This window comes from Pectinophora gossypiella, chromosome 9, assembly GCF_024362695.1.
Source record: "Pectinophora gossypiella chromosome 9, ilPecGoss1.1, whole genome shotgun sequence".
Taxonomy (NCBI): Eukaryota; Metazoa; Arthropoda; class Insecta; order Lepidoptera; family Gelechiidae; genus Pectinophora; species Pectinophora gossypiella.
The window spans coordinates 4,404,692-4,430,373 of NC_065412.1; the positions used below are offsets into that span (position 1 = coordinate 4,404,692).

The following is a 25,682-nucleotide window of genomic DNA, read 5'->3' on the forward strand; positions in this document are numbered from 1 at the left end:
TAGGTAATGAGTGTACGGGACCACGTCTTATTTAAACCGACGGTCACATTAAAATGAAATCGAGGAGAACACTATCAGAATTCTCAGTATCATACAAACCGTTTGACTGTGAACAAGTTGGCCTGCTGTAAGGTAAGTTAAGCATTATGTCATGTTTATTATCGTCCTTCGTCTAAGTAGTATGACTCAAATGTTGACAAGTCCAATGCCGATTGAAATAATATTTTAAGATTTCATTTAAGAATCCGCGATAGCCCTGTTTGGATTTTGTTTTATGTAGATTTGTTGCAAATGACTTTAACTATTACTTGGCCGGACAAAGGGGATACGCTGAGGGCTCTCATCCGGTACAAAATTTAAGACAACAGGCCCAGTTAGGCGCGAACCTCGGCTTAGGGCGTCGCCTGGGAGGAAAATATTTGAAAGAATTAATCGACCCTAGCGGGTCGGTAGCTATAAGCGCTGAATGAGGGAAATCGTCGCCGGCGGGGATCGGGGCTCTGTTCAGGGAACACATGACTTACCTCGTAGTTTTACGGGTTCGAGTCTCAACTTGGTTTCTAAACTACTGACTACGACTTTGTGAGTTTGGAGTTCATATTTAAATCATAGATTAATTATTATTAATATCACGTTGATCCCAGTATCCGTCCCTGGTTAATGGCAATAGACTTACCCCTTATCACATGGGACGTAAATATACCTGGCGAGGTGTGTGGTGTGTATATACTAACCACCCTGCATATTATTTGCAGAATAACACAATGCGCGTTGTAATTTTGTGCGCGCTGCTGATCGGGTGCGCGTATGCCTACGACGATGACGAGCAACAAGTCCAGCAGTTCGCGAAGACCGTGAAGGGTGGGCAGGGCGGCAACTGGCAGCCCTTCGGCCCTTCCTCCGCTGATCTTGTCAAGTAAGTATGTCTTTTTGTTTCACTAAACTTTGTTAACCGTTGATTTCACTGAGCTATACCTACAGTACAGTTTCTTGATGCTATGTATTTTTCTCACTGGCTATATACTATGAATATCTGTTCTCCTGTCAAATTTTGCAGATTATATTGAACGGAGTATAGCTAGAATTTGTGTTAGAATTCGTGTTATACATGTGATATATCACTACCTATCCAAATTGTAGGTTCAGTCTGTTTGGTGATAGCTTTTAAATTCGGATGATCTACTTACTACATCCGTACTTTGTCTTTGTGTACCTCCTAGTGTAGTTTTAGGTAAGTGCTATGTAGTTGTTTTCTTTTTGTGGAAACTACATATATGTAGTACTTATACCTAAGTATAAGTAGACTGTAGTTTTCTGTCCTTACACATATTTTTGATAGGTTATTAATTGTGGTCTTCCAATAAGATATTTCTCCGACAATGAGATTATCCAGGCTACGTTTCCAAAAAAAAAAATAGCGATGTCAAAATTTGCCTTCGTTTAACCTTCTAATTTCATCCTCCTTCCTTTTAATTTTTAACCTTTTAATTTTGGATTATACATCTTTCATCTTTATTTTTTAATTATAGTATAAGATTAAATATGTCTCCGGGAAATTTGTAAATAGTTATTTACTCTTTGGGAAACGTAATCTGGAAATTTACTTATATAATAACACGATAAAAGATAAATACTTATATCACATAATTTAACGAAGGGAATATAATAAATAATATATAATTCCCACTGGCATATCCACAATACTTCACCACAATCAGAATTTTAATTAGCAATCATGAAGGGAACCGCATATTTGCATTTACATAATTATGCAACAAAAATATGTTACTCGGTAGTAGGTATCGTATAAATTACGAATATAATGACATTGGTAAATTATCTGATGACAATATTCCTTGAGGCTGATTCTGAGTCATAAGATAAATGATTCAAGTCAGGTATCTACTACATTTATTTACTATTTATTTATAACCTTAATATGCTTACGAGCCATGTTTAACTATGACTTTATTAGTATATCTTATATCTACTATTATGTATTGTAAGTATGTATTATATATATAAATCTAAATTATTTAAGATTCGAACATTTATTATTGACTACATTGTTTAGTTTTAAGACTTTATATTGTTTGTGAGAGAGTAAATATATTTTTATTAATTTATTATTTTTTTTATCTCGTCACTATATAATTTGCGTGCAGTAAAAAGTTGAATTCTAAAGGAGTGAACACTCAATACGATTTTCCTTAAGTAATCGAAAACAAACACTGTCACTTACATAAAATGTATGTACTTACATTATAAATAAGATCACGCCTTTTTAACAAAACCTATCAAAACTGATTTTACAATTAAAAATTATAACTTATATTTTACAGGATATTTCAGGATGGCCACTACATCAATATGAGACAAAACCTAACAGAAGGCGGGCCGTCCGATATAGATGTGGGTGTATGCTACATTGAAGTTCCGTAAGTATCATGTGCAATATTAGTCTCAATATTAGAATATAATGTAGGTACTATATAAATAAATGGTTTTATGCAATGAAGGTACGGGATAGAAATAAAACTTCGGTATTTTCCGTATCGCTTTCTTTCACGGATATAGAAATTGATGAGTCATCGTATCTACAAGTTATCTTTCGATCCATATGTATACGAATGAATAGTAACTATTATGTACTTATACATGATGTTAGGCACATCATAGCGAAAACTTTGAGGGGTGATTCTGACCATGACTCTGATTTGATATCAAGTGGAATTTTCGGTCGCAAAAATATGGGATTGAAAATAATTTTAAAAAGCACCGAATTTTTTGTGATTTTTCGACAGAAATCCACTTGATATCAACTCAAAATAATGGTCTGAATCATCCCCCAAAGTTTTTGTTACGGCGTCACTAACACCCACACGTACCCGTATGGCTACCTGTACTTGTACATGGTGTAAGTGAAATTGTAACGAGTTCTGAGGGGGATGATTTGACTCATGATTCTGGGTTAATATCAAGTGGATTTTTTTTTATCTCAAAAGTATATAATTGAAAATAATTAAAAGAAAGACTCAAAGTTAATCATGAATTTTGCGAAGAAAAATTCCACTTGATATTAACTCAGAATCACGGTCTCAATCATTCCGCTCAGTATTCGGTACGACGTCACAACATCCTGTATAATGCAACGAATAATAAAACAATTTATTACTTATAGAACTGCATCTTTGGTGAGAGGAGGAGGCCAAGTACCAGCTGGGAATGGAGTAAGTCTTACCTAAATTAAAAAAAAAAAAACAAATCTACATTTTCTGATTAAGGAATTTTAAAAAAATATCCTTTTTCTCTTTCTTTTTTTTGAAGTGACTTATTGTAGATTTGCCGCAGATGGCATTAACTACTTGGCCGAATAAAAAATAGTCATGTTTATCGAAGAAGTTTTACTTTCTTGCCTCATGTTCAATTCGATCTTTAATGATTAATTTTCCAATTCTAGTCGCAACCACATCTCAGCCGGATCCGTTCCTGCTGCAAAGGCTATATCAGGAACATCCACAACTTCAGGAGATGTGACCCGGTATGCACCCAAGAGTGTGTTAACGCACTCTGCTCTGCCCCTGAGACGTGCACTTGCTTCCCTGACCACGTCAAGAACTTAGGTGGCTTCTGTATCCCCACATGTCCCATTGGATGTCAAAATGGCCACTGTGCCGGTGGGGAGTGCCTCTGCAATGAAGGATACAAACTAGATGCTGACAGTAAATACTGTACTCCTCTTTGTAGAGAAAACTGCGCTGGAATAGGTACGTCAAAACCGTGTTAAAGTGTTAAGACCGAATGTCATTTTAAAATACCAACCCCACTGTTTAACTATTGTGTCCTTGGGAGGTATACTAATCATCACCAAAACAAAACCAGGTTATAACAAAACCAGGTATGCTCAAACTACTAACATTTCAAGGTTAGCCCAGCTGACGTCATCCCACCCCGCGTTGCCATTTCGTAACAAAAAAAATTACTCACGACCTTACGACCTTACAATTTTTACTAAAAGATAATGATTTTTATATATGTGACAAGTAATAATAATAGTCTTTAAATACATTACTAAGTAATTCACATAATTTTCAATTATATAATTTCCGTCCTTAGAACGTTGGAGATACCAATTTAATGGTAACACTTACGTCATCAAACGGCTAGTAATGGCGGATTTTCATAGGATTGAGCATACCTAGTTTTGATATACCATGATACTAATAACATTTTTCGTGGTGATTCTATATACGATTTTTTAAAGAATGACGTACTTTTCTTTTTGAAAACAATACTTGAAGAATAAATAATTTCATAAACGGAATCTTTTCTCATAAAACTATTTTCCTATTTCGACGAAAACGATTTCCCTAATTGACAGTACAAGCCGTTAGTAATTAAAGTTGGCAAGGTTTGAATAATTTCCAAATAGCATTACTTACAAATATTCTTTTTGAGTGTTCGAATTCGGAAAGTTGAATCGTTTCCAAGTTTCGACACTCAAACTTAGTTTTGCCTGTTTGTCCTATAGGAAACTGCACAGCTCCCAACACCTGTGCCTGCAAACCAGGTTACCAGTCGACTCCTGAAGGATCTTGCAAGCCAGCGTGTAATCAATGCACATTTGGGGACTGTGTCGCACCCAACGAATGCCGTTGTCACCAAGGCTTTGCCAAGAACGCCCAAGGAATCTGCGCGCCTCAATGCGGGCCGTAAGTACTTACTAGTTAGGTCAATGACGGGTTTTACTCCTCAGTCTTAGGAAACAGCTCCCGCTTTGCTTTTTTCTTTTTAATATTTTAAAACTCAGCTGATGAGCTTATTTTGATGCAGGCGCAATATTTCGATCAGGTTTTTCCTTAAAAAAGTACCACAACGGGATCCTACTATGCCTATACTTTTAGCCCATCTATCACGGGGTCTAAGGTACACAAGTACCTTTAAATGTCTTATCTTTTGAAACCATCCTAGATATTTAAAAAAAAACCAAAAAGTCAAATTAAGAGACTTCTTATAAGTATCTTTTTGCCCTTCTCCCATAGTTATAAAGCCATCTAACAACCAACAAGTTTACATAGGTACGTAACATCCTGATTAAATTATCCTTAGAAATACATTCTAAAACAAGTTGCTCTTTGCTTTCGCTTTGAGGAAGACATCAGCTGTAATAACTGAAGAATGTATAAGCTGGATAAATAACTGCTAGGTAAGAAAACAAACGTAAAGAAAACATTTTAGACTGACATTTAGAAAAAACTAGTACTTATTACAGAAAAATATTTGTACTGGTTGTTAGAAGCTGCAGTAGTTTTACGCGGATGGGACGTTGGCGGTGTGAACTATGTTACTCTGTGTATTTTTGAGTTTGAGTTTATTGTATTTACGAGTATAGGTATGGACAATAACATTGTTCTGATATTTCTCTGGCACACTTGAATTATTAATTACTTAGATGATTGTAATTGTTGGCCTAATAGTGATTATTTATTATTAATTAACCTACTTAATTATTACTTTAACAGCCTCCGTGGTCCAGTGGTTTGAGCGCTTGGCACACGATCCGGAGGGAACATATCAAATCCCGTTGGGAGCTTATCACAAAAACCACTTTGTGATCCCTAGTTTGGTTAGGATATTACAGGCTGATCACCTGATTGTCCGAAAGTAAGATGATCCGTGCTTCGGAAGGCACGTTAAGCCGATGGTCCCGGCTACTATTTACCGATGTAAGGAGTGGTTACATGAGCTATGTCAGGAGCCTTTGGCGGCTCAATAATAACTCTGACACCAGGGTTGATGGGGTTGGTAATCCACCACAGAACCCACACGACACAAGAAGACTAATATAACAAATTGTATACATATTGTATACATTGTATACATGTTGCTAAGTGTTGTTTTACTTACAGAAAATTAATTACACATAGCTACATTTTTCCACGGACAGACTTACCACAGTATAGTTACCCCAATAACCGAAGCCCACAGCTGAGAGTTTTATAAAAATATGTCTGTAATTTATGCAGCAGGTAAAAATAATACCAAGATCTTGAATAATCATCCTTTTTTCTTAAAGGGGTTTCCAGCATACTCCTCAAGGATGCAAACCTGTCTGCGAACATTGCTCCAACGGCGATTGCGTAGGACCCAACCAATGTCGCTGTCGACAAGGCTATGTTAATGAGAACCAGGGACAATGTGTACCCAAATGTACTCCGTAAGTAGCTTTATTATCACTATTTACTTTGCAAATCTAAAGTTTACCCTGTAGGTAACATATTCTAAATTACAGTACAGATTACGATTATCCAAATCTCTCACACTAGGCACAGGCCGATATCGAGTGTGTCCGTTTTTTTATGTAGATTTGCCGCATGTGGCATTTAACACAATTGGGGAGTGCTGTAGGCAATTTTTTCCGGTTGGAAATTTAAGACAACAGACCTGAGGGTGCCCTGTTGAACCTCGGCTCAGGGCGTCATCTGAAAGGATTTTAGCTGAAAAAATTAATCGACCTTAGTGATTCGATAGCGATAAGCGCTGAAACAGGGAAACTAGTACCAGCAAACAGGCAATTAGGTACATTAATGTTATTTTAAATTAGGTACAAAAATGTATCACAGTAATTTACTGTTTTCATCAATAGTTGTATATAACTAGTTCTGAAACGTCCAAGTCTAGGACAATATCCCGTTTCCAATTTTTACAAAATACTTAAATACTTACATGCGTTCTAAGCGAACACCTGTTACAAATTTAATAATAGTGTGGTATTTAGCAATTATTTTTTGTATTTTTTGTAAGTAGTAAAAGGTGCATATTTGTGTTTAATGTAAGAGCGCACGCCAACAAACTGTAATAAGTTTGGCGACATTATTTGTAAGGAAAAATAAATTTTAAAAAATAATGATGAGTGCGAAACTCCATAATGCAATTATATGTCACTACTTTACTGTAACCATGATTCTTTTTTACAGGGACTGTGGACAGAGCAGCCGCTGCGTGGCTCCAAATGTTTGCGACCCTCCCATTCCCATCCCCGTGACAATCCGGCCGAACCAACCTCAGCCTTACCAACCTAACCAACACAACTCCTACCAACCCGGCCCATACCAACCTAACAACAACCTATACCCTGACCAGAGCGTCCTGCCCTTGCCTGATGGCGTGCCGCAATGCGCCCAACCTTGCCTGAACGGCGTCTGCGTTGGAGGGAACCAATGCAGTTGTAACCCTGGTTATGTTTCTGATCGAGTTAATCCGAACATGTAAGTACCTGCTTAAATATTTTTAAAACCATTGTGCCGATTCTGGTAGATGTAAATATTTTATGGTTTGATAGTTCCAAAAGTAGCTCTATCTCTTTCTTGAAGTTATCGTAAGTGAAGGACGGCAGTATTTTTAGATCTCTTAGGTTAACCCTAATTTAAATAAAGTACTTATTGTCTAATTTGTACAAAATAAAAGTTTTTTTTTGTATCTTAGTCTAATCTATAGTACTCGTAATAGCTCATTATTCCTGTTAGTATTTATATTACGTCACTCTTTGATAATTTCGTCTCATTCTTTATTCTTTTTTCTTAAATTGTTTTTCATGTTATTTATTCCAGGTGCGTACCAAATTGTCCAGGCGGCTGCCCCAATGGCGTCTGTTCAGCACCTAACTTCTGTATCTGCAATGTTGGGTACCACAAAGACCACAGTGTGAAGGGCCGCCCAACTTGCGTCAAGCGTGAGAGGAGATCGGTTAATGCCGCAGATGCTATGGAACCCGTCATTTTACCCATCTTTGAAATCCCTGAAGATTATTAACTGTGACTACTTGATTATGATAATTAAAGAAAGAAATAAAGAAATCATCATTTATCATTTTAAGACGCCACAGATACAAATAATTTACAATAATAACATCGCATCACAAGACAAAGAGAACACACGAAATAAACCTAAAACTAACAATAAGACTGTAACGAAAGACAACAACAGCAGTAACAATTAGACGAATATGTTTTTTAATAAAAAATGTGTATCGTTATTTTCTTATATCTTATCTACCATACGAGTATGAAGTGATATCCCACAGCGCTCCCGCTAAGTCCGGCTAAGCTGTTGATAATACCCAAATAAAAATCAACATACCTATTATGATTCATCTGTATGGACGATAGGATGGTAACCTGCTACAGGCAACTCAGGCCTATATCGTGAATCAGGCGTGAATTATTTTGAGGGCTTCTACCAATAGCCTCACGACGTTTATCTACGTAGATAGCATTCGCTGCGTTTATTGGTCAAAGTCTTAGATATAATTCGCTCCGCTCGCGGCGCGGTTGCTGTGCCAAGGGCCTAGGACTACAATATCAAGTATGGTTGCAACTTATCTAGTGATGACTTGAAGGGAGTTATAAATAAATAGTCATTTGATAGCAGTTGTTTTATTGTATATTTAAAATGGGTAGGTTATATAAAAACAATAATTAATAATAAATAGTTTAATTCTCGAGAAGTATACAAATTAAAGTGGTAAGTTAAGTATCCTCTTGATTATTTCTCACAGTTGAGAATCTCATATCAATAGACCTCGACGGTAACGCGTCTTCTTCTTTATCTAAAATGAAAGAAAATGCTATTTAAACAATTTACACGGAATATAAAAATAAATAAAGAAGTTAATAAAATGTATACGTACCATCAACGACATAGCTGCCTCCTCTAAAAAAATTGGATACGGTATTCCTCTTAATGATAAGTATAATGGCCACAGTTAAAATAAGAATTATAATCAGTGCAACCGCAACATAAATCCACGTCAAAGATCTGTAAGCATTCATTTAATTTATCAAATGTTACTGTGCTAAATTAAAGTTAATTTTAAATATATAGTATCTTTTTTTGTCTTTTTAGTCAGGCTGTGTAACTTACCTAGATTTTTCTATTTCTTTCTGTTGTTTAGCAGAATAAATATCTATTTTGTTTGATTTAATATCCTCTCTCTCAGTTACATACGACGATGATGTATGACCTCCTTCAACTTTTGGATTCCAACTATCTGCAACGTATGTACTAACAGTTTCAGCCTCAAATGATTCGTCCATCAAACCGTAATCCAGATTTGAATCCTGGTCATTATTCGGTATGTTACTTGAAGCTGCAGTTGATGTTTCAATTGTACGTATACTTTTAGGTACACATATTGTTCGCACGCATTGCCTCGTAATGTCTGAACAGTTTTCAAAGCACTCGCAGTCTCTACCATCAGCAGCTTCATTCTTCGTTTCAAATTCTAAATCACATAGACAAGTGTGTGGTTTAATACAATTACCATCACAGTTAATACAAATCGGTTCACATACAGTTTCATCATACATTTCCCTTGCTTCTTTCTCTTCATAGCCTGGATGACATTCACAAACATTCGGTCCAACGCATGAGCCGTTACCGCAAAAGTATATACATTCAGGTACACAAGTCTCGGAAATAAAGTCCATGTTGTATCCATCATCGCAATCGCAAAGATCTGGTTCTATACAGGAGCCGTGCACGCAGGGTTTCGAGCAATATGGTTCACAGCGCTTAGATTCGCTCGAATTATTAAATTTAAATCCAGATTCACATTCACAAGTTTCTGGTGCTACGCATATTCCATTGCCACATTCTTTACTACAATATGGATGACAACCTCCCCATCGTTGAGTATATCCCGGATCACAAATACAAGTGAATGGTGCTCCACAATAACCGTTTGCGCAAGGTTCCGGGCAAATTGGTTGGCATGTGCTATTTTCAAAGGTGTATCCTGGATCGCACTCACATTTATCAGGACCAATACAAGTTCCGTTGCCGCAGTCAACATTACAATGCATAACACACTGATCGTCTTCCATAAAATATCCCTCATCGCAATTACATGTTTCTGGTTGTATACAGGTTCCATGTTCACAGCCTTGTGTACAATAGGGCTCGCAGTTGTTTTTATCACTTTTTCTGTACCCGTCAAGACATTCACATGTATCAGGCGCGGTGCATTTCCCATTTTCACATGGTTCTGTGCAAATTGGTTGACAAGTGCTATTCAAAGAGTATCCAAAATTACACTCGCAAGTGTTTGGTGCAACACAAATTCCATTGCCGCAGCCAAGCTCGCAGTGAGGCAAGCAATTCCGAGGATTAACATCATCAGGCAAATATCCAACATTACACTCACATACTCCAGGGCTCTTGCAGTAACCATTACTACACGATGGCCAACAAATTGGGCTGCAGACAATACTGAAAATAATAACAAGGTAATTAGTATTTTTTACGCTTACGTACAAGGTATTATATAGTAAAATACTGAGAATGGTAGTTACTTGTCATCTGTACTTGTATCGTCTTGAATATATCCATCACAACAATAGCTAACAACTTTTTCTTCTCGTTTCTGAAAATGACAGCTTTTACATTAAGTTACCCTTATGTAACCCTCTTAAAAATAGTTTTCTTTTTTAAAAGCGATTCATATTTGGAAATAAGGGTCAGTCAAGTATGTACTAAAACCAATTACCAAACCAGTCCTATAGCCAACGTTAGAACGAATCCTGGTCTTGGAGCAAGTTCCGCCATACCAGCACCGTGTTTGGTATTGTTCTCTGTATGTGTACATGTAGGGTGTGCGAGTGGTCAATGTAACCCTGCAAGATAAAGGCCATGTTGTAAATAAGTGGAATTTACATACGAGTATTCAATCAAAAGTCTACGCTAGGTCTCATGGAAATATTTGGAGCCAGGCTCTTGTCGGTGTAGCTCTTTCCAGATTTGTAAATATTTTTAAGTAAAAGCAACTGCTAGGTCTAGAAAGCGCCAAATCGAACAATATTCTTTTTGCCCCGCCTTAAGTTTATTCATATCGACTAAGAGATCCCCACCAACATGATAAACTATCTATGTGGGCGATGGACCGGCTAACTTTCACTATACGGTTCAACATAAGGACTTTAATTAATTAACGTTAAAGAAAAGACTTAGTAGGTACTTACACCGCTCTTCTGGTACAAACTTGACAATCTATATTTGAAATAAACACGAAAAATAAGGACAAACAAACATAGATGTACTTGGAATCCATAATTTCAACCATTCGCAATAACACAATTTCACTCAGTGTATCGGACGCACAAACAAGACGATAAATGAATACTAAATAATTATTATAAATATTGCCTGGCAGGGTATATTGTAGGGTAGATATGATTCATACTGTATCTGAATACGAGTACATTTGCCATTTAATTATTAATATAGTTTTGGAGAGATCAGAAAGTTATGATGAAGAATTCAATTACCTAGTTAAAAAGGAAAAAAAAATGGTCGCGGACATGTTCGGAGTCGTAAAAAAACTTGCAGCATCCTCCTATACAAAATATATTATATTTATTAAGCTCACGATATTGAAATCTTTAATTCTATCTAGTGTACCAAAGGATCAAGCATGTTTGTGTTCTGACGTCTTATTAATAGAAATTACTTATAATAAATATTGTAGGCAACTGTCACAAATCTACAATGATGATGATGAGCCGTCACCTGCGCAGGACATATTTAAATCTACAATAATTATAAAGCGAAATAATAATTATCATATTCGGGTGGGTAAAGTTCACAAGCCATTTTTCCATTTCAATTCGATCATAAGTAATAAATAGACCATATTTTATCCTGAATTTGCATGAATTCATATCCATCCTATTTTAAACATAGTTTGCAGACCGATGAATCGCAACTTCCGTCAATTACACGTACATATAAAAAATCTTGATAAAGCAATTATTACTCATAACGTTTATTGTATTTATGTATCTTTTAAACTTAAACTCTGTTAATAACAAATGTTCAATAATCCATATGTCAAAGGTTAAGTATAGGGATATCCCCTTTATCTGAAGTGCGTGAAATTCTAGTTCTCAAGAATAAAATAGAAGTGGGAGGTTTTTAGGGATATTCTGTTATATGTGTGGTGAGGAACATTGGCTGAGGATACTTCAAAGCTCTACTGCTGAGCATTTTGTCAAAGGCACTAAAATTTTCAGAAAAAAATGTATCAAATGATTTGTTGCAGCGTATGTACAGTACAGTAAAGTTGTTGAAGTGTTCATATAAAATTAGAAATCATAATGTTTCTTATCTTCACTATTACGTTGGCGCATTCCCTGTATTTCTATATACAACACCGATCTCCACACTCTCTTCGCACGGTTGAACTGAAAACAGACAAGAACCTATAATAGATATTTTACTTTTCTACATTACATAAAAGTCAATGAATATAAATATAAATGCTAACCGGAATAGCTTCCTCGTTTCCTAAACAATCTGCACAACAAACAACTGACCCAGAATATTACTAATGCCAATGACAACGCCATGATGATTAGAATATAGGCATTCATTTTGGCAATATGCGAGTCATTTATTCGTGAAGAAATTGTATAAGTTTCACTGTTAAAACTTGTGGTATTTGGTATACTTGCTACCTCATCACGATCATCAATATTTGGTTTTGTTGTTGGCATAAATTCTTTTGATTCATCGTTGTCTTTAAATGTAGTGGCTAAAAACATTGTAAAATTTCCACTGTCATCTATTTCAGGAATGTCATACATTACTGGATTCTCTTCTCCAGACCAGTCCATAGTAGTTGTTGAATTTGTCTTAATTTTTTCTAAACAGACTAATATTAACGATAAATCTGAATAATTTCCAATTTCCATTAAATTACGACACTTAGCATACATGTCTTCCGGAACATCTGAAAAATCTTCCTCAGAACTTCTTTTTTTCTCATCAATGTCACCATAATGTCGTACTTCGCCATCACTGAATTCAATCCCTGTATAAATTGGTACCATTGTCACATATTCAGTTGAATTTGTTTTTACCCTATAATCAGTTTCTTTTGGTGCTAATGATCTATCTTTTTCGACTATAGGTGCACTTGTATATGTTGTTGTGTCTACGTACACAACGGACTTCGTCGTTACATTCACAAGCTTAGCTAAAGTTGCTAATATGGTCGAACTTGTTTCATTTTCAAATTTTATTGGTGTTAGTAATTCGGTTGAGTTAAATATTTCTTTATGCTTAGAAGGTAGAACAATGGGCACTGTTGTTGTTTTGTCTTCATAGTTTTCAGACTCTGATAATACCGTTGCATTTTTTTCTAAGTCCGTATACGGCAATTTTAATGACGTTGTAGCAAATCGTCCCTTTACAGTGATGAAACCCATGATAGTATCTGCGGTGGCTGTTTTCTTTGTTTCCTCAGGTTCAAGTGTAGTTTTCGTTTTCTCTCCTGCAAGCACGGTTCGTGTGAGTACCAACTCAGTTGCTTCTTCTTCCAACTCGGTTGGTGCAGACGTTACTGATAAACTTGATTCCGTTACTGTCACGTTGAATGATGCAGTAGCGTTTAATTCCCCATCAGTTATGTTTAATGTTTCAGATTTTACTTCTCTTTTGTAAGCTACTTTTGATGATGTCGTTGTGGAAGTCAAATTAGCTTCATATTTCAATAACATCAAGCATGAACATAAATCATTGAATGTTAAAGAAAGATGCTCCCTGAAATTATATATATATTTTTTTTTTGTAATAAGAATCTTTCTTTCAATAATTTCAAATTGCATCATTAGAAAAATAATAACTTACCCATCAAGGCTTAGCTTAGGATTTATATTGCAGCTGTCCTAAAAGACAATAATAACAATGATTAATAATTACTTTATGTTAATCTGATAAGTAAGTTAAATGTATAGATTAAGCTATTTTTGATGAATCTATAAAAGATCATAACTTACCATTCTTGGTAGTGACATCGATCTGAAATGGAAAACTGTTTTGTAGTAGGTATTAAAATGATCGATTTGAAAATCAATTTGTACTATTATAGAGATGGTGAATGCAAGAACTTTAAGTAGGTATATTTCAAACAGAACAGAGAAATTAAAAAAAAGATAACGATATTTATTAAAATTACAAACACTTACGGACTGCAACTTTCGATATTTTTCCTGACGTCTAGTACAAATTCTCTGGAATACGAAGTAACACAATAATTTATTATAACACAATACAAAATAATAAATATTTAAAGTTCTTATTAGTATAGCTACAAAATACAAAGCTGTGCCATCTTACATACGCGCTCTTAGGTACATCTGGTGATACTGTTTCAGAGTCACTTGCTTTGACCACTGTTCCCTTAAAAATAAGAAGAGAGACAGATGTAACTGTGAATCCCTATAGGACTGGGTCTAGACGTATTTTATGATAAAACAAATAGCAGTCACACCACTGAAATTCTAAGGTGATATGATGAGGTGAGGAAGTTATCATCCGAACAAGGGCTGATCGCGAAAGAATTACTCCTGATAAGATGTTAAAGCAAAAACTCAAGACTACAATGAATGTATAATATTGCTATTTCTACAAAACTATAATAGTAAGTAACTACAACATACCAGTACAAATAAAATAACTTTTAACACTTTTTCCATGATTCTACGATAACAACGAACACAACGATACTAATCAACTTCGTTCAGTTGTAATGAGAGCCAATTAAATATGTTTAGATATTGAAAAACCTACAGTAAATGCCAGGGTCCTTAGTCTGTTGGTAGATGCCACAAGTTTGATATTGAAAAAGAAAACAATTGAACGACATACATAAACATCCCAAAGACAAAAACAAATACTTTAACAAATATGCATGATTTTCTCCAGGGGACATTATCTAAGGATTTATTTTGTTGACATAAGGCACTAAGTACCCACAAGATAGTCCACATAAGAACTAGTGATTAATATAATTCTTACTTAATACTTGTACTTGTATCGAAATTATAATTTTACAAGAAGTTCCGTAGTATATTAGTAGTTTTTCATTCTATAAGGAAACAAAAATTAATAATAAAAACTCTGTTATCAAAGCTTATCAACAAATGCAAAACTCCTAGTTTACAGCTTTTTAGCAGAAACGTTTTATTTTGACAATTATTGTATTATTGCAAACAATGATATATGACGGGCTTGCGCTGTAGGTGTTCATAACTGGATTCATAATCACCTTCTTGTTTTTTGCTCATTCCCATTTTAGGTGGGGCTGGCTCTCCTAATTTAACAGTCAGTCCTGGATTATCGGGTCTGCTAGATTTTCAATGACTAGCTTTCACATGCTGATCATGATCACAATTATAAATACAAATATCCCATACAGGACCTTTGTATTAGTAAAATTCTTCTTTTTTCAGAATCTGATTTTGTTTTAGCAGATCCAGAGTGAACACTAATAAAACTTTTCTTTTTCTACGACGTAAATGAGCTTGGCGTCTGCGGCTTTGTCCGCCATCTTTATTATTGGATAGGTACATACATATTTCATTATAATAAATTCCGTAACTCAAAGAGAGAGGAACTTTCTATTAGTAAAATATGTTTTTAACCAAAATGGTAAAACGGAAAAGTTAAGGTGAGAGTAAGTCTGTCCGATCAAAATGCGTCCCCCCACCCCATAATTTTCAATCATACTTGTTTTTTTAGTATAACCAGAAGTTACTTAATCATACACTAGTTATATAATATATAACTTTGGTATATAGAATATTGTTTCGGGAGGGTCTTTCAATTGTAGTGCAGTAAAATTACATACGTTCACGATTATTCACCAATTTGAGGTAGTCAGAGGTGCATCCATCGCAAGATGAAAAGTAACACCGAAAATTCTGTTAGACCAACGACCTATTTTTTTCTGTGGCGGAGAAGTTTCTCTTAAGATATATTACATAATAATTCATTCGTGCAAGTCCGATGCCGGGAATCGAACCAGCGCGGCGCTTCTCGTTTGAGAAGCCAGCCAGCAGCATACAGGACTATGTCACAGTGTTTTCTTTTAGTAATAAGTATCATCATCAGCCCATTAACGTCCCCACTGCTGGGGCACGGACCTTCCCTTTGGATGGATAGGAAGATCGGGCCTTAAACAATCACGCGGGCCCAGTGCGGATTGATGGTTATTAACGACTGCTAATGCAGCCGGGACCAACGGCTTAACGTGCCTTCCGAAGCACGGAGGAGCTCGAGATGAAAACTTTTTTTTTGTGGTCACCCATCCTATGACCGGCTTTTGCGAAAGTTGCTTAACTTCAACAATCGCAGACCGAGCGCGTTTACCGCTGCGCCACCGAGCTCCTCGTAGCGAGTAATAAGTATAATACATAGTATAATAACAAGAGTTCTGATTCTGGAATTAGGACAACAGTAACGGATAGGAGGTAATAAAATAAAAAGGTACTTTTTTAATAATTTAATAATAAACGGAATCACTGACCTATAGTAAGAAATAATTGTATGACGAATCACAGTTGTATTTTGATAAACACTATATTACAAACGATTATTGAAAGAACCGAAAAAATAAAGTGAACCATTGTTGTTGTCAACACATTACAGTTACACTCGGTTACAGTATACAGGGTACTAGTGACATCGTAACGGATACTGAGAGGGATGATGAAAATTCCACTTGATATCACTCAGCTTAATGAGCTGAATCCTTAGGTTTCGTTACGATGTCACTTACGGGGTGAAAGTGACATTGTAACATGTACGTACAGGTAACCATACAAGTACGTATGGGTGTTAATGACACAGTAACGAGTAAAGAAGGGGATGATTCAGGCCAAGATTCTGAGTTGATATCAAGTGGAATTAATTTCCTTTCGGAAAATTCATGTTTTTTTAATCGTTTCCAGTTCCATATTTTTGCGACAGAAAATTCCACTTGATATCAACTCATAATAATCATGGGCTCAATCATCCATCAATTTTCGTTACGATGTCACTGACACCCTGTATAAAGGACCATAGAAAGGACTATTTATATAAATCAACTCATAACCAACTGACATTAATGAAAAAGCCGGTTATTCTATTTCGTATGTCACAATTTATCTAATTACGTATTTAGATGTCTATAAGACGTCACTACTTATGAAACTAATGCTTAAAATTCTCCACCAACCGCCGGAGCAGTGTGGTGGAGTAATATCCACGCAAAACAGATAAGAGCAGGAGGGTTAACAGGTGAGGTGAGGGCCACATTGAAGCAATTCATCTAAAAAAGCAATATTACAATTTGACATTTGCGTTGTTTTAAACGCGGTAAGAACCCGTTATTATGTGTTTTAATTATTGACATTTGCGCTTATAAAAGTAAGTGCGCAGTGCACACAGATGTCAAATTTTAATAGCAATAGCAATATTGCTTTTATAACCTTTTAACCCCCCAGATTTCAATCCAATAGTGGAACGTATATTGTTTTCATTATTTTTATAATTATCAGGTACTTAACAGTACTGTTCTATCGAAACGTATCTCATACAAAAATCATTTGTTCATCACTGACTTAGAAATAATACTTAGAGTAGACACGAGACGTACTTTATACGTACGTACACACAATACAATTTTAGAACAACGTTTTTTACAGATGCACATTTTTTTTTCAAATGTTATACATAATGTGACCATTTCGTGCTTCATCTCACTAGCGGGAAATTATTTTGGATTAAGTTATCGGTAAAAAATTGATTGCACAATCACTTTATACAATGCATACTTTATTGGTGACGCCGTCATGGTGTCCTCGTGAGATAGGACCCTTACTGTATAATAATTAATTGCCTTATTGTAAATTACATCAAATTAAAGGTAAGTTTTCCTTGTATTAATTAGCTGTACGTAGGGAGTCTCATATCCCCATTTAAACGCGGTAAGAACCCGTTATTATGTGTTTTAATTATGTACGTAGTTCGTCATTGCTATTTACAGATTAATCTTCTATACAATAGGCCAGGCGCGCACTTCGAGTTTTTCGCCGCGCGGCAGAAAAAAGCAGTGGCATAATGTCGCACTGTAATACTGTACCAAACAGTTTTAAATTTCATTGCGCGCACTTGACGGCAGAGTCACCGCAGCAGCGCAGTATTACAGTGCGACATTATGCCGCTGCTCTTTTCTGCCGCGCGGCGAAACACTCGTAGTGCGCGCCTGGCCATACACTATTGATTGTAGGGACAATGTCGTTGTATAAATAACTGATACAAAAACAGTCACGGTTGCTATTCACGTTATAAGAGTAAAATTTTGTGCACAATTTTGCTTTTATTGTAATTTTGCGTACATTTGGGGGGTTAAAAAGGCCACATCGAAGCAATGCATCTAAAAAAGCAATATTGCAATTTGATATTTGCGCATATAAAAGTAAGTGCGCAATGCAATCAAATGTCAAATAGCAATATTGCTTTCTTAGATGAAATGCTTCGATGTGGCCATTTTAACCCCCCAAATGTACGCAAAATTACCCCCCTGTACTATCTATCTTATCTAGTGCAGATAGAACACCAGCTAAAGCTTTTCATTTTCGATAATTTGTTCGGATGTGAGCAGTCGGTCGGTTTTTTTCGTTTCTTCATCATCCTGGTCGTCTTGGCAGTCGTTGAAGTCGTTACGCTGAATTAGTGTATCTGGTACGGTGTACACAACACTCCCGTAACGGTTACCTAAAAACAAATATTATATTACAATCAATTATTCATAATTATTAATAATTATGTCGAAATCACTATTTATCAATATTTATGTATTTTGGTTGGTAAGGACATTACAGGCTTGAATCACCTGATATTAATCTTGATACTAATCACTGAATTAAGATTCCCGTGCTTCGGAAGGCACGCTAAGCCGTTTGTCCAAGGCCACTAGCCCAAACACCTCCACCAACCCGCAGTGGAACAGCGTGGTGGAGTATGCTCCATACCCCCTCCGGTTGATTGAGGGGAGGCCTGAGCCCAGCAGTGGGACGTGTATACTGTATAGGCTGTTTATGTTTTTTGTTTTTAATAAATTATTCATGTCACTAGCATACAACATTGTCATCATCTTGCGTTGGGTGTTCCTCTGACTAGCGTGATTGGGAACTTAGTTTTGAACTTATGTTATGTTAAATTATTCATTACTTTTAATTCTGTTATATCAATACGCAAAAGTGAACATTTTAAGATTATTTAGTAGGTCTATACGTCGTATATTAACAATTTTATCATTCTAGCAATCTCTATGTTTAAGACAAATCAACAACGAATCTATCTATTTATTTATTTATTATGGTGCATCAGCAATACATACACAAACATAGAAAGTAATATACACATAGGAAAGTTTCGGTATGCCTGCCAATTACAGACGCACACAATACTAACTAAAGTAATAATAAAAAGTAGAAAATAAAGTTAACAAATGAAAAAGAAGAATAATTGAAATTAAAATTTTAAAACATAAATCGTGTAAACTTTCACATAAAAAATAAAAAGAAACACGCATTTTGCGAAATGACGTAGAATAACAAATATTTTGAAAGTGACTGTAGCTTTCTTACACGCGAGCAGTGCTTGCTGTCAGCCTCTGTCAGCATTTCAACAACAGTCTATGCGTCGGTAGTCAGCAGAAGTCGACATTGAGCCGATGTTGACTGGGGGAGGAAGGTCACATCGAAGCAATTCATTTAAAAAGCAATATTGCAATCCGACATTTGCGCATATAATAGTAAGTCATCATCATCAGCCCATTAACGTCCCCACTGCTGGGGCACGGGCCTTCCCTATGGATGGATAGGGAGATCGGGCCTTAAACCATCATGCGGGCCCAGTGCGGATTGATGGTAATTAACGACTGCTGATGCAGCCGGGACCAACGGCTTAACGTGCCTTCCGAAGCACGGAGGAGCTCGAGATGAAACTTTTTTTTTGTGGTCACCCATCCTATGACCGGCCTTTGCGAAAGTTGCTTTACTTCAACAATCGCAGACCGAGCGCGTTTACCGCTGCGCCACCGAGCTACTCAATGCAAACAAATATAATAGTAAAAGTACGCAATGCAAACAAATTTCAAATAGCAATATTGCTTTTTTAGATGAATTGCTTTGATGTGGCCTTTTTAACCCGCTGCTCGTTTATAAAGGCTGTAAATACGTTGAATAAATTAGACTGATAGTTTTTAAAATTTTTGAAAATATTAGGTACTTACCTTCGTTCGGATCTTCGCTGCCACATTCCTTGCGCTGCCGATAGATGCGGTGCATCATGTACATCACCAACGTTAGCATCAGCACTCCGATGGCTGCGGCCAGAGTCCACGTCAGTTGTAACCCAGCCAGCCTAAAAATAAAGGTGAAATTCGTTACAATTAGATAAAATATACTCTTTTGGATGTTCTATGAAAAACCACATGACTCGGCAAACAAAAACTGGAACGAATTTTTCTTTCAGACAACAGAGATTAATTTTTATCATCACCTAGCGTTTACGCCATTTGCACTGGATCCGCTTACTCACTCTAAAGGTAAGTCATCATCATAAAAACGACCTGGGATAGACATTTAGGAGTCGCCGTCGCCGGACACTGCTTGGACGCGATGATGAAGTCATCATCATCATCACCAGCCCATTAACGTCCCCACTGCTGGGGCACGGGCCTTCCCTATGGATGGATAGGGAGATCGGGCCTTAAACCACCACACGGGCCCAGTGCGGATTGGTGGTTATTAACGACTGCTAATGCAGCCAGGACCAACGGCTTAACGTGCCTTCCGAAGCACGGAGGAGTTCGAGATGAAAACTTTTTTTTGTGGTCACCCATCCTATGACCGGCCTTTGCGAAAGTTGCTTAACTTCAACAATCGCAGACCGAAAAAGGTAAGTATCGATCATTTTTTTAAACTACTCTATCTGATTTTCCCGTTATTATTTTGCTTTTTGCACAAAAATACAAATATCCCGTTGGGGTAAGCTGAGCCCACAAAAATATATGGCAAATTTTCACTTCGCATACAATTATTGCCATAATTTAATTTCCCAAATATTTTACTAACCAACATACATACATACATACATAAACTCACGCCCGTAATCCCTAATGGGGTGGGCAGAGCCACAAGTAATCAAAGACAACTTGCAGCCACTGTTGATACGAAGTCCTAAGCTGGATATGATGAACCTTATGGTGATAAGGGATCAGCCTATCGCCCATAACATTAGTCCATCATGTTAGAGGACACAATCCCTCTGTCGGTTTTTACGACATGCCCGGGAAGACAAGCAGCTGAACGTGTTCTATGTTTTTTATTTGCTCCCAGAACAGCATAGAAGCAAAACTAACCAAAATCATAATAAATCCGCATAAATTCGTCAAGCATTTATTTGAATTCTTATAATATCCACTTGCCAAACTATAACCTTGCAATTTTTGCATAATGAATATAATGGGTCAATGATGATGGAAATTACTGTTTAACTAAACTTATTTAACCCAATTATATGATCGAAGTACATAATTAATTAAATGTACCTATTATGTAGAGCTTATTTCGTTATCAAGTCACATGCGAATAACACTTTGGGTTATGGATATGAGTCATGGAAATTAACCAAATGATAAATACAATACTAATAGAATAATAGAGAACATTGTAACCCATGACTATAATACTATAAACTTTTGTATTTACATATTCTTATTATGTTTTTATCGAAATAAATAATAGGATATTAACTCTGAAATGGTACTCGTGGATAGAACAATAGCGATTATGATCAGAAAATCACTTGATTTTTAACCTCAGCGACTTCGCTGTGGTTAAAAACACTCAATTATTACGATAGATAAGAATAACCTGATATTTATACTATCTAGAATATAGTAGAAGGCTAAATCTTTGCCTTTTTCATTAGTTAAACCCTGTTCCGTTTTAAGCCAGACCACATCGTCACTTAATATTAGCTGAGATTATAGTCTAACAGGTCTATAAAAAATATATACATACAGGGTGTGCATACAGTGACATCGTACCGAATACTGAGGGGAATGATTCAGACCATGAGTTAATGTCAAGTGGAATTTTCCGTTTTAGACGTGTTTGACTATACATAAGTACATAAATTACACCCTACTTAATTCTGTCGGCCGCCCTTTAACTTGACAATGACTTGAAAAATATCATTCGTCTTTATTTTTACATTTTCTTGTATCTTACAGAAGATCATTGCGGAAAGTAAAATTAAGAAAATAGTGCAAATAATAGGAAAATTTCAGTTTATCTAATAAAAGTTCTCGCTGATGGAATCGCGGGCGAAAAGGTCCCATAAAAAGAGGATTCAATAAAAATAACTTACCCTGTGGTACCGGCCATTTCAGCTTCCACCGCTGGCTGATCAACACAAGGTGTGTCATCCTCACACCAGCAGTCTCCAGAACTGCAGTTGTATTTACAGCTACTGCAGTCTACACTGGAATTTTAAACATCAATGTTCATTACTTCGCATTTAATACGAAAAAAACTTAAAATATCAAAAAATTACAGACTTTTGTATAGCACAAATCAATATTTATATTCATCATAAAGGGCAAGGAACACTATCTCTTTATTCGACAACCCATATCATATTAATTTTAATAAATTACATATTCGGAACTGATTAATTTATAATGTATGTAATGAAAATTACTGAAAATTTTAACAGAAAATGATTTAATGAAAACAAATTTGATAACTGAATACATAAAGAACAAACCTAAAATTAATTATAACATATTATAAAATGTCTGTCTACATGTACTGCATATATTTAAATATATAATATCTACAATAATGTTACGGTTTTAGTGATCTTTGTATATTGAAAGGTATTGTTACCATTTTATTGATACTTACGCTGGAATCTGTGAACACGTGTGATTCATCATCTGGTACCCTCGATCACACTGACAGATCCCATGCAGTGAACATACACCGTGCTCGCAAGCATCTTTACACGGCTTGAAGCATGTGGACGACCGTGATGTATTCTTCTTATATCCTTCATCGCAAGTGCAAATATTTGGCGAAGAACAGTACCCGTTCTGACAAGGCTCATAACAAACAGGGACACATTTGCCTTCGGTCAAATTGTAACCTTCGTGGCATTTGCAAACGTCGGGCGCAACACATTCTCCATTTCTGCAAGATTTGCAATTCGGTTTGCAAATGTTTTCAATATCTGTCGGTTCATAGCCGTCATTACATGAACATCTATTCGGTGCACTGCATGTCCCATTAATACAGCTCTGATCACATACCGGTGTGCAAGTGAATCTATCTTCTTCGTCAATCTCGTATCCTTCATTACAACTGCAAGTGTTCGGTTTTGAACAAAATCCATTATTACACGTTTTTTCACAATCTGGTGTGCATGTACCATTTCTTTCCGAATAACCTTCGTGACATTGGCATACATTTGGCTCTACACAATCTCCATGGTTACATTTGTCACATATAGGTTCACATATGGAGTCATTACCTGTACGCTGGTAGCCGGAAGAGCAAACACATGTATTAGGGGAAGCGCAGAAAGCATTGACGCATCTAGGTTCACATATTGGAACGCAATCAAATTTATTTTTATGATCGTTTTCATATCCGAGATGACATCGGCAAACATTTGGCGCAGAGCAGTCCCCATATTTGCAGGGTGGGTCACAAACAGGAGCACAAGCGCCGTCTTTCTTCATATAACCTTCATGGCAGTCACACGTGTTAGGTGCGACACATTCGCCGTTAACACATGCATCACAAACTGGATTACATATATTGCTAGTGTTGAATCTATAGCCCTCCAAGCAGGAGCAAGTGTTAGGTCCCACGCAAACAGCGTTGACACATGACGGCGTACAATCCGGTACGCAAATATACTCATTTTGTGATTTATATCCCTCCAAACACGTACAAGTATTTGGACCGGTACAATTGCCATTCAAGCAAGGGGTGTCACATTTTGGAATACACATTAAGGTTTCAGGATCGTTGGTGTAGCCTGTCTCACACTCTGGAGCACAGTGGGTGGAGTTGTGGGTCTTGAAGCCAGTGTCACATTCGCAGGTGTCATTGGCGATACATCTGCCGTGCACGCAGATTGGGTCACACACAGGCGGTATACACTTGTTGCCTATCAGGTAAAGTGGCGGTTCACACTCGCAGACGTCCGGAGCGGCGCATCGACCGTTCTCACAGCCAAACCTGCACTGAGCCTTGCAAATGTCTTCGTCTTTTATGTATTCCCAGCCAGGACAACAACTTACTCTTTTCTGACGTTCCGTATATTTCTGAAAATATAAGCAAGACATAAGCTTTTTCTCAAGTTCGTCATCAAGAATAAAAAGCGCACTGTGGCTAACGTACCTTCATACAGCATCTCTCTGTTTTCGGGTTGAAATGTGAGAAATACTGAAAACAGAAACGAATATTATTTTAATGGATTTATGAATAACGTAACCTATGTGTAATGAGCAAATAAGTAGGTGGTCTGTTCTTTTGTCTCTAATGCTTACCTCCCTTTCCTTCTTCGTACATTCTTTTGTTCCCTTCGGACATTTGACTCTGATGGGTAACCGCTTGTGTTGTGTCTTCGGTACACTGAAACCATACAAATGTTTACAATAACATTTATGTAGAGCGCGATATCTTACCGTAACTTGCGGTTTGGTTGTTTCATATTACGAATAACCGTAATAATAGTATGTAACCGTTAGGTAATTTGAAATTTTCCTGTAGGAAAAGATATGCTGTAACATATCAGAATTTTCACTAAGACAGGTAAAACAAAGTATTAATTTAAATTTCAGTTTCGTAGAACATTAAAAACCTTTTTATCGACCTCTACATATATCATTTTATCTACATTTTTGTATTATTATTTTTTCATGAAGTCTCTACAAAAACTTAAAACAACTAAAACATAAATCAAAAATCTTACGGTATATCTAAATTGCAGACACCTTCATCACCCAGTTTCAAACAGTCACATAATGCCAACAATTGAAACACCAATACAACTCCTAACATCACTTTGAATGTTCGTCCATCAACCGCTACGGATGCCATTTTTACTTATGACCTGCTCTTAGCTACTGGGACTGCACATAGCACTATTAGACCACGACTAGAACTATTTTCCCTCTGTCCCTATATTAAAACGTTATTGTTCGAGCTTGAGCCAGATAATGGCAAAGTATGACCAACCGGCCGGTTGATAACTTATCACTTCCGCTGGAATGCAAAACACCGCGCACACTACCATCTAGTTCCCACAGCCTTCCCAATGTTGGGGAGTCAGAGTCCATCACATTAAACGATTGAATCAATACTAAACATTACGACGCGGAAATCCCGACATTTAAAAAGCAACGAAGTTTTAATGACCGCGCCAACCCGTATAAAGGATGTTGCGAATACGAGCGTACAACGTCGACGACGACCGATCAAGAACCTAGGTTGTTGTATTATGAATATTATAATGCGACCACCTGCAAGAGACCATTAGTTTAATAATTATTTCAGCTAAGTGTAAGCTTTTATGATTGGCTAGATTAAGTTGACGTGTTTAGGGCTGCGAAACGCGAATTACTTAATGTACTTGCCAAAATGTTAACTTTGATTCTGTATTGGCTAATAGAGCTGGAACATTGAGTTCAACGTAGTTATTTTATTTAAAAAATAACGTAGAAGTATTTCATATGATCAGAATAAAAATACTTTATGAAGAAAATCGAATAT

The 25,682-nt window shown here is 36.4% G+C and overlaps 3 protein-coding genes across 3 annotated transcripts; 1 reads left to right on the forward strand and 2 right to left on the reverse strand.

Moving 5' to 3' along the window:
- Positions 1 to 21: 21 nt before the first annotated feature.
- On the forward strand, positions 22 to 8,006 carry LOC126369395 (epidermal growth factor-like protein). The gene is made up of 9 exons (XM_050013787.1): positions 22 to 132; positions 756 to 916; positions 2,343 to 2,438; positions 3,182 to 3,230; positions 3,461 to 3,767; positions 4,532 to 4,712; positions 6,077 to 6,217; positions 6,978 to 7,268; positions 7,611 to 8,006. Exons 2-9 carry the CDS (start codon positions 765 to 767, stop codon positions 7,810 to 7,812), a joined length of 1,419 nt encoding a protein of 472 aa, XP_049869744.1. The 5' UTR covers positions 22 to 132; positions 756 to 764; the 3' UTR covers positions 7,813 to 8,006.
- A 471-nt stretch (positions 8,007 to 8,477) lies between these two features.
- Positions 8,478 to 25,369, reverse strand: LOC126369774 (uncharacterized). The gene is made up of 16 exons (XM_050014340.1): positions 24,883 to 25,369; positions 24,458 to 24,542; positions 24,309 to 24,353; positions 22,806 to 24,232; positions 22,267 to 22,380; positions 20,123 to 20,253; positions 18,447 to 18,600; positions 15,107 to 15,186; positions 13,836 to 13,857; positions 12,506 to 13,599; positions 11,019 to 11,235; positions 10,547 to 10,673; positions 10,353 to 10,423; positions 8,923 to 10,269; positions 8,690 to 8,817; positions 8,478 to 8,608 (listed from the first exon to the last, which is right to left on the reverse strand). The coding sequence occupies exons 1-16, from the start codon at positions 25,008 to 25,010 to the stop codon at positions 8,529 to 8,531; spliced, it is 5,250 nt and encodes a 1,749-aa protein (XP_049870297.1). The 5' UTR covers positions 25,011 to 25,369; the 3' UTR covers positions 8,478 to 8,528.
- On the reverse strand, positions 11,798 to 14,573 carry LOC126369390 (uncharacterized). Its single transcript, XM_050013781.1, has 7 exons — positions 14,499 to 14,573; positions 14,180 to 14,238; positions 14,025 to 14,069; positions 13,836 to 13,857; positions 13,687 to 13,724; positions 12,323 to 13,599; positions 11,798 to 12,239 (listed from the first exon to the last, which is right to left on the reverse strand). Exons 1-7 carry the CDS (start codon positions 14,532 to 14,534, stop codon positions 12,172 to 12,174), a joined length of 1,545 nt encoding a protein of 514 aa, XP_049869738.1. The 5' UTR covers positions 14,535 to 14,573; the 3' UTR covers positions 11,798 to 12,171.
- Positions 25,370 to 25,682: the final 313 nt, after the last annotated feature.